General features: G+C 47.3%; 1 protein-coding gene across 2 annotated transcripts; it reads left to right on the top strand.

The window, feature by feature from the left end:
* Positions 1-3,227: 3,227 nt before the first annotated feature.
* On the top strand, positions 3,228-8,585 carry GJB2 (gap junction protein beta 2). 2 transcript variants are annotated; one of them, XM_059684166.1, is made up of 2 exons: positions 3,228-3,438; positions 6,309-8,585. In XM_059684166.1, exon 2 carries the CDS (start codon positions 6,328-6,330, stop codon positions 7,006-7,008), a length of 681 nt encoding a protein of 226 aa, XP_059540149.1. In that variant the 5' UTR covers positions 3,228-3,438; positions 6,309-6,327; the 3' UTR covers positions 7,009-8,585. The 2 variants fall into 2 exon arrangements, with proteins under 2 accessions (XP_059540149.1, XP_059540150.1); XM_059684167.1 differs by lacking the exon at positions 3,228-3,438 and adding an exon at positions 3,744-3,984.
* The last annotated feature ends 798 nt before the right edge of the window (positions 8,586-9,383 follow it).

Genomic DNA, 9,383 nt, shown 5'->3' with positions numbered 1-9,383 from the left:
CATCAATAGTCATTTGATAAGTGTGCGATCTCTCCTGGGAATTAACAATCCTCGGTCAGTTTCATTCACTACCTTCCCAGGAGACACCAGAATTGGGTTTTTTGTTTTGTTTTGCTTTTTACCGTAAAGCCAAGTCAAAAACTCTAAGTTGTTCAGTGCCTACAAGTTAATGAGACAAAGGTGTGCCAATCAGGCAGCAGGCAGCCCTGAGCACCCCAGTGTTGTGGTGCTGGGGCTGCTGGAAGGAACACAGCAGAGCTGGGCAGTGCTTCCTCTAGAGCAGCGGTTCTCAACCTGTGGGTCGCGACCCCTTTGGCGGTCGAACGACCCTTTCACAGGGGTCGCCTAAGGCCATCCTGCATATCAGATATTTACATTACGATTCATAACAGTAGCAACATTACAGTTATGAAGTAGCAATGAAAATAATTTTATGGTTGGGTTACAACATGAGGAACTGTATTTTTTTTTAAAATATATTTTATTGATTTTTTTACAGAGAGGAAGGGAGAGGGATAGAGAGTTAGAAACATCGATGAGAGAGAAACATCGATCAGCTGCCTCTTGCACACCCCCTAATGGAGATGTGCCTGCAACCAAGGTACATGCCCCTGACTGGAATCGAACCCTGGACCCTTCAGTCCACAGGCCGCTGCTCTATCCACTGAGCCAAACCGGTCAGGGCGAGGAACTGTATTTTAAAGGGCCAGAAGGTTGAGAACCACTGCTCTAGAGGCTGTATGTTAAAAGATGAACATGCGTGAAAACAATGTGACAAAATTAAGGCAAATTCTCAATGTTTATATTTAATAAATACTGCCTTTAACCAAAACAGTGCTCCTCACAAGAATAATTATAAGATTTATAAAAATATTAATTGGTGCTGTAATTTGTGTAATTGTGTATATGTCTAAGTTTATTTGGAGATAACTTCAAATTTCCAAGCTTGAGACCCTTTTTCTATTTACCTCTTTCTCCTCTACTCTTGAGGACACGCACACACACACAAGATTTTCTGTCCTAGAAGAATCTAAATCTGGTTAGGAAGAAAACACCAGCACAGAAAAACAGAAACACACACAACAAAATAAAACCAAGTGCTGAATTGTAGAGCTGTATATCCTCAAATACAGAGTGGCTAAATATACAATTAGTCAATAACACATACTAATTATGCAAATCAGGAGGATAAGTCAGAGGAAACAAGAAAAGGGCAGCTGAACAGCACCCTGCAATCACGGTGAAGACATTAAGTCCTACGGTGAGATTTGTCAATGGGGAAAGTGAGTCAACTTTCCATTTGCAAACCATCTTCATCAGCTGGGTTCCTACAGTAGTTCTGGACCCTCCCTTCACTCCAACCCACCAGGACTCTAACAGACTCCTGAACAGTCCTGTCTTGAAACCTAAAGGGAGGGCCCCTTAGCTAGCCCCTGCCCCCCAGTCCATGTAGCCACGTCTCACTGGTGTGCTCAAACCAAGGTGTCTGAACTCCACCCGGCTTGGCCTTGTCATTCCTAACCAGTCGAATCAGCAAATCTCTTGGGTGGGCCAAGCAGGGCTGAGCAGCTGTGGGGCTTTGTCTCTTCATGAAATACACCCTTAAAGACTAAGACTTAAAGCTGGAAGGCGGGGTGGTGACCTCAGGACAAGGCTCCTGTGCACCAGTACAAGGCCGGCTCAAGTTGGCCCATGGCGATGGGTGCCAGTTTTACAAAGAAAAGTCAAAACCCTCAAGCTCATGGTGACAATGATGGAAATTCATTCCTGAGACCAGATCTGCCCAGTCAGGATGAATCATCGTCATCTTTTGCTTAACACAGAACTGGACTCAAGTAAAGGCAAGTCGGCTGTGTCTCCACTCTGGTGCTCTGTGCAGGGACAGGGTTCCACTGAGGCCAGGCCCAACGTCCCCAACATGGTCTGCTCTTGCAACTTCAGTTCTCCATCCACTTGCTTTGTGAATATCCACTCTCTGTCACCTGTGTCTCCAGACGTCAAAATACCCAACCAGATGTGAACTGTGATGCCTTACTCCTTCTGAGGTCAGTCTTTAGGAGAAGAACCAGCTGCGGCCATCTTCTCCAGAAGCTCTGGCACTGGGCCATGTGTAGGGTCAGGAAGGTCATAGGCTTCACTCACTCTCTTTCCTTCCTTGCGGAACAATCTGGGCTTCCCCCACCCCAAACTGAGTCACCTCCTTGCGATTTCTCACCTGTGGGAGGAGGAAGCAGCAGGGCACAGGAGGGACAGCTCCAGTGGTGCTTCTCCCCGGCCCTTGGCAAAGCCTGGCTCAACCCCCACTTGCCCGCCCGACTCCCACCCTGGGCATATTGTTGAAAGTGACCAAATGAAATGGAGAAACCAAGGAGGCAGTTGTCAAGCTCATCTGCGAGGTTTTGGGGAGAAAGAAGTGGAGACTTGGCCAGACCTGGCGATGCCACCTCCTCACCCTCTGTCCCCAGATTCTTTAAAAGGGAACCTGCCCCGGGGCAACTCCGCAGGGACCAGCACCCTCTGTGGCCTGAACTTAAACCTTCACATGGCTGGTTAGCCCTAGCCGGTTTGGCTCATTGGATAGAGTGTGGGTGTGCAGACCCAAGGGTCCCAGGTTCGGTTCGGTTCGGTTCGGTCAAGGACATGTACCTCCGTTGCAGGCTCCACCCCGGCCAGGGCCCTGGTCAGGGCGCCAGCGGGAGGCAACCAATCAATGTGTTTCTGTCTGTCTTTCCCTCTCTCTTCCACTCTCTAAAATCAATGGAACATATCCTCAGGTGAGGATCAAAAAACTAAATAAATCTTCACATGGTTGGGAATGCCTGTTGCTCTAATAATAATTTTTTTAACTTAAAGCCCAGCTTCAAATATACTCCTGAGAGAGACCCAGTAGAAATAACAACAGCAAGAACTATCCTTTGACCCCACCCCCTAAACGCCGGCAGCCAAACCCCGGAGTTCTGCATCCTCCCTAGGTTCTGACCCTGACTCCAACCGGGGCTGGGGGGTGGTGGGGGGGAGGCCTGGGGAGCTGGGGACACTGGGGTCCTGGAGCCCCAGGGTCCCCGGAGCTTCGGGAGACTAGGGGGGATTCAGGAACCCGAGGGAGCTCTGGAACCCGGAGTCGGGTACGCCCCGCCCGAGCGCTGGGGGGCCGGGCGGCGAGGAGCCGCCCCCTCCGGGACTTTGTCCCGAGTTCGGGAGGAGGCGGGGTGCCCGGCGCGGTTAAAAGGCGCCGCTGGAGCCACAGGTGCGCAGACCCGAGGCGCCCGAGTTCTCCTCCTCGGCTCTCGACCCGGCGGCGGCGCCCTGTGGGCAGCGAGCGAGGAGGCGGCCGGGCCAGGACGCCTCAGGACCCCTCGGGACCACCCAGGCCCCGCCCAGGACCCACGCGAGCGCCCCCGCCGCCACCAGACCCCTCGCGCGCTCCCTCGGCTGCGGGTGAGCCAGACCCGCCAGAGCCCCCGGGTCACCAGTGAGCCCGGCGCCGGGCTCGTGGCGTCTCGCACCGGGAGCTGTGGGACCCGGCGGGGAGGGGACCCGGCGCGGATTGGGGACCTGGGACGCCCGGGGACTGTGGGACCCGGCGGGGAGGGGACCCGGCGCGGATTGGGGACCTGGGACGCCCGGGGACTGTGGGACCCGGCGGGGGTAGGTCCCCGGGTACGTCGCTCTGGGACCCGTCGCGGAGAAGTGACCCGGGACGGCGGGGGCAGCGGGGGTCCTTGTCCCCGGCAGTCCCGACAGCGAATCTGGGCGGCAGGCAGGTGTCCAGAGAGAACTGGTTGAGAGGGAAAGTCTTCCACCGAGTTCCGAAATTGGAGTCGGGCCATGGCGGGGAGGGGACATGGTGACCCCAGCACGGGACCGATCCGGGCCGTGTGCCAGGGAGGAGGGGGCCCGGGCCACGTATTCCAAAGCGCTGTTGTTGGTCGTCGTCGTTGGTAAGGTTCCTGGGGAAGTCTAACCTAACGCCATCGGGAGTGTGTAAGTACCGAAGTCTCTGCTTAGAAGGAAGGCTGGCTTCCATTTGTTAAGCGGGAGTGCTGCCTGGAGGAGGTGATCTGTACAAAGAGGGCGCTCCCATCAATCTGCGGCCAGGCGCCAGGACTCTGGGCCCAGCCCTGTGAGCAGGGCACCGCAGCCTAAACCTGAGACACGGTTTCCTCGTTCCTCTTTCCTGAACAATCGGAGAGCCTTCATTTCCAGGTGGCATTGTCCAGCTGGAAGGTCGCATGGGGCTGAGAACAGTGTTCCTCTGCTCCCTGGAGGAGGGACATAAGCCTCATCAACGTCTCCTGCCTCTGACAATTGGACATTTAGTTGGGACTCCATTTCAGACGCGTGGCAACAGACATTTCCCTGCTTGCTCTTTGAGTCAGTTTCAAAACTCAGGTGCTAAGGCACAATTAGACACCTGTGAGAAAGGCGGGCCACTCTGTGGAGGCAGCTGGTCAGGTCTGTCAGGAAAAAATGAGGGATTGAGAAGAAATTAAGGTAAAGAACTGCATTTACCTTTTCTGAGCATCGTTCCTTCCCTAAAGAGCAGAAGCCTCCTCTGCCAGAGTTCCAAGCAATGGCAGGGCTGTGTGGGCCAGGTCAGGAAGGGCAGGACAGCGGCTCCCCAGTGGTTTCATCCTGCATTAGTCCATCTTGACCTGTTACCCATGTCCCACTTGTGGGTTACAATTTTATTTGCTCCTTTTCCTGAAAGGATCTACGAGCAGGTAGTTGCAGCTATAACAACAATAAGGACTCACTGTAGTTTTCTCAGCTGATGGTGGTTGGACTGGTTTATAGAAGAGTGTGGGGTCTGTGTTTGGTACTTTGGAAGAGGACAAAGGCATAAGTCCCCATGGCCCCCCCCCCCATTTTTAGCCAGATGGACAACTTATTTCTGTAAGTGTCCTGTTTCCACTTAGTGCAGTGAAGAACTGGACTGTCAAATTCCATAGTTTGATTAGACTATGAATTTTGGTTTTGCTGTCGGACAGGACTAAACTGTCCACCCCTAGGACGACCTCCAGACAGTCTGTATTTAAAGGGTCAGAGCTGAACCCCGAGTGAACCACTGTGTGTTTTTTTTCCAGTGATGTTTGTCTTTTTTAAGCTAACTACAGCTAAATGTTTTTGAAGTGCATTTCAAGGTTTGTGTCCATGATTGGTCTCTATGCCTCACCTGCCTGATCTGACCAAGGTGGCATTGAATGGCTTTGGCGATACCTTGGTGACCCACCTGAGATAAGGCTAAGTGATGAGCCTGCTTAGGAAGTCCATGGGGAGACAGGAACCAACTTGCTCAAAATGAGGAGCACATTATGCTTTTAAGTAAGAGAAGGGGAGGGTTCACTGCCAGCGTAGAAAGGGTGGACACAGATCGCCCAGCAGGAGTGTGGGGAAGTGGAATCTTGTTAGGAGAGGGGCTGATGGAAACAGATGGGGTGTCACTATGAATAAATGAAGACAGTTCATACCTTGGGATGAAGAGAAGGCCACTGGCTTGTGGCAGATTGACCCACGGGCTTCAAGTGTCTTTTCATTAAGATGTACATACCCCACCGAGTTTTCTGAACTTCAGTATTCAGTACAGTGGCATCGCCCTGTGGGGCATCACTAGGGAATCATTGTCATTTTGTTTCATTTATTGTCATCTTTTTTTCATAATGTGCCTCTCTAGAAACACAGGTAGCTATCAGTTTAGCATGATGGTGAGGCCCACCAGTCCATACTCAAAACATTCACAAACATCTATGCACATTAGTGGCTTTTCTCCATGGACAGAAAGTTTCCAACCTATTCTTTTTCATATAGAAAAAGGAAGTGAGACCCTTAGTGAAATTTTAACATGCGGTGCCTCAAATGTCAACTTCACCATTGGTAACAGACATTTCACTGCTACATCCCAAGTCCATGACAATTCATTGAAATAGTTTAAGGAAAATGGCTCTGTAGGGAGACATGGCCTGCTGACCTTTACAGCAAGGTTGGTGGGGCTCAGTCAGCACTAATTATGCCTCTAAGTTAGGAGCGCTTTTTTATTATGTGCTAAAGATTGGGTGAGTTACTCAGGTGAATAAGCATAAACTGCTCTTTATGGAGAATGCATAAACACAGGTTCAAGGTGGTTTGGGAACCATCCTTTTCATCCTATGGCAAATTAAGTTGGTTTGGTTTTCACCTTTTGGGTGAGGTTCGATACGGGTTGGTGTTTGCTCAGAAAGAGACTTAAGGGTGCTTACTTACCCAGAGAACTCTCCCAGATTCTGTCCTGATGAGTCACTCCTCTATTGTGTTCGTCTTGTCTTTTCCAGAGCGAACTGCCCTCAGAGGATGGATTGGAGCACTTTGCAGACTATTCTGGGGGGTGTCAATAAACACTCCACCAGCATTGGGAAGATCTGGCTCACCGTCCTGTTCATTTTTCGAATCATGATCCTGGTTGTGGCTGCAAAGGAAGTGTGGGGAGATGAGCAGGCGGACTTCATCTGCAACACTCTGCAGCCTGGGTGCAAAAATGTGTGCTACGACCACTACTTCCCCATCTCCCACATCCGTCTCTGGGCCCTGCAGCTCATCTTCGTGTCCACACCGGCTCTCCTGGTGGCCATGCATGTGGCCTACCACAGGCATGAGAAGAAAAGGAAGTTCATTAAGGGAGAGATAAAGAGTGAATATAAAGACATCGAAGAGATCAAAAACCAGAAGGTCCGAATTGAAGGGTCACTGTGGTGGACCTATACCAGCAGCATCTTCTTCCGGGTCATCTTTGAAGCTGTCTTCATGTATGTCTTCTACATCATGTACGACGGGTTCTCCATGCAGCGTCTGGTGAAATGTAATGCCTGGCCTTGTCCCAATACTGTGGACTGCTTTGTTTCCAGGCCCACAGAAAAGACTGTCTTCACAGTGTTCATGATTGCAGTGTCTGGAATTTGCATACTGCTGAATGTCACTGAATTGTGTTATTTGCTAATCAGATATTGTTCTGGAAAGTCAAAAAAACCAGTTTAAAACATTATAACAACTATTAGATAAAAAATAGACAGCAGGAAAAGAATGAGGCAATCAGTGCTTAGTTGTCAAGGCCGAGTCACCAGCATTTCCCAAGGTCAAGATTTTTATCTTAAATGCATCCGTTTGAAACTTCTGTAGCTCTCATGCAAAACTCCAAATGCACTCTTCTCTCCTAAACTTAAAAAACAAAGACTTGATCCTATGCCTATATTGATTTTTACTCAAATTAGTTCCAATGAAACCCTGTGCTGGTAGGGGTTTTTCGTGCAAGGTAATTTCGTATTTTGAAGAAAGAATATTGGCATTTGTTTCTATTTCTTTGAGGAAAGGAGAGAAACACCAGGTCCTAAGGAGAATGCGGAGAAGAGTGGGTTGCTCCTCTTATGGTTCCTTTTGTGATTTTCCCATTAGTTAAAGGTAAACATAGATAACGTTGGTTATTTTATTCCCTTTGGAAGTTCTAGTCTCTAACAATGGACAAGGTTACCTAATGCTTTAAACTGTCATACTTTTTTTTAAGCGAACACTTGAAAATACATTCTTTTGATCTATAGGACATTCTGAAAACCATTATACGTTCCTCCTATTTCAAAGGCTCTGATAATGATATGTAAATGGTATGTAATTAGATACTATCATTGCACTTAAAATGTGGCCTCTCAGTTATGAATAATTTGCAGGGTCACTGTATTAACTGTGGTATGTAATCCACAAAAGCATTACGACCTCTCTCACATGAAATAAACTAGAAGTTCTTAGTGATGGTTTGACAGCCAATGGCCTCATTTTGCAACTTTAGGTGTAATTTTGGAGGAGAAATATAGACAATGTATCACCAACTGCCACCAACTACAGGCTGGCTCAAGACACCCCGTCTATCCTTTCAACATTTGCCTTTTCCATGACTGGTAAAGGGTGGGAACACTGATTTAAAACAGTTTCTTGGAACTATTTTGTTGCCACAGTACAAAACAAAATGGCGGGGTGGGGGGGAGGTTCTATTTTTAAAGAACAGATGGAAAGACTAGACCAGTGATGGTGAACCTATGACACGCGTGTCAGAGGTGACACGCGAACTCATTTTTTTGGTTGATTTTTCTTTGTTAAATGGTATTTAAATATATAAAATAAATATCAAAAATATAAGTCTTTGTTTTACTATGGTTGCAAATATCAAAAAATTTCTATATGTGACACGGCACCAGAGTTAAGTTAGGGTTTTTCAAAATGCTGGCACGCCGAGCTCAAAAGGTTCACCATCACTGGACTAGACTCTAAATTCTGGTGATTAAAATATGAGTTTCATCTATTTTAAAAGTTTGTTTGCTTTCCTCTTCAGCTTTCAATTTTTTAAAAGTGAAAATAGAATTAATAGACATTTAAAAAAATAGACACTATGGTTTAGATATATTTAGCAGTTCTCTAGGACACATTGAACCTTAGTATTATTATCATGATGCTTGACCTGGTTTCCAAAAAATTGTACTCAACATTCTTCAATGAGGGTAAACATTTTTCTTTTGCCAAGAATAGCATTGTAAAAATATTTTTGTAATAAACAATAGCTTTAAGTACATGCTTGTAACTAAATAATTTTATGTCTCAAATATTTAAAATCTTAAAATATAAATTCATATAATAGTTATTTAAAATTTATTACAGTTTTTAATATAATAGCACATTTTAATGTCATCTATAGTCAATTTTGTATAAGGAGTTTCATGTTATAAGCATAAAGACACCAAAAAGGTAAGTTTCCAGGTTGTCTGTTCACCATCCTCAGATCTTCTCCCAGTTACAGAAAAGCTCTGTCGCTAGAAAGCTTGGCAGGGAAGGGAGAAAGAAGATGATTTGTGCCCAACCGCCTGCTGACCACAACAGGTTTTTTACACACTCACAGTGTGGTGTGCAGATTGGGTTTGTAGCTTGGAGGATGCCGGGCTGGGTTCACAGGACCCATGTGGCTCCTAGAATCCTGAGAACTGACACTTTAAAACGATATTCATGCTAAAGATTGGCTGAGGCATGAGAAAAATTCTATCAGATGTCTTTTCTGCAAGATTGTCTTTCTGTGTGTTTGTATGTAATCAAAGCTAATCTTAGAAACTCCTTTTTACTCCTTGGTACCCACTTTCATGGGAAATAAAACCAACGGTTCAGCTGTCCCTTTGTGGGTGTCCCTCAGGCACTCTCCCCAAGACAGCAGTGCCAGCCCTGTCCTTAGTCCAAGGCCTTCAAGGCATTCTATACATCAATAATTATGAGTATTTCTATGGAAAACCACACATTTTTTAAATTAATATAAAAGAACCAAAACCAGCCAACTTTCATCCAGGTGATAGAAGAACAGTAAGAAGTAGCCCCTGCCTTCC

The sequence above is a fragment of the Myotis daubentonii genome, chromosome 2 (genome assembly GCF_963259705.1).
Source record: "Myotis daubentonii chromosome 2, mMyoDau2.1, whole genome shotgun sequence".
NCBI lineage: Eukaryota > Metazoa > Chordata > Mammalia > Chiroptera > Vespertilionidae > Myotis > Myotis daubentonii.
The sequence above is the reverse complement of the archived record's forward strand: the minus strand, read 5'-3'. Positions and strand labels throughout refer to the sequence as shown.

Excerpts from the sequence above, each read along its gene's own strand:
- GJB2 (XM_059684166.1), top strand. The coding sequence starts at position 6,328 with ATGGATTGGAGCACTTTGCAGACTATTCTGGGGGGTGTCAATAAACAC.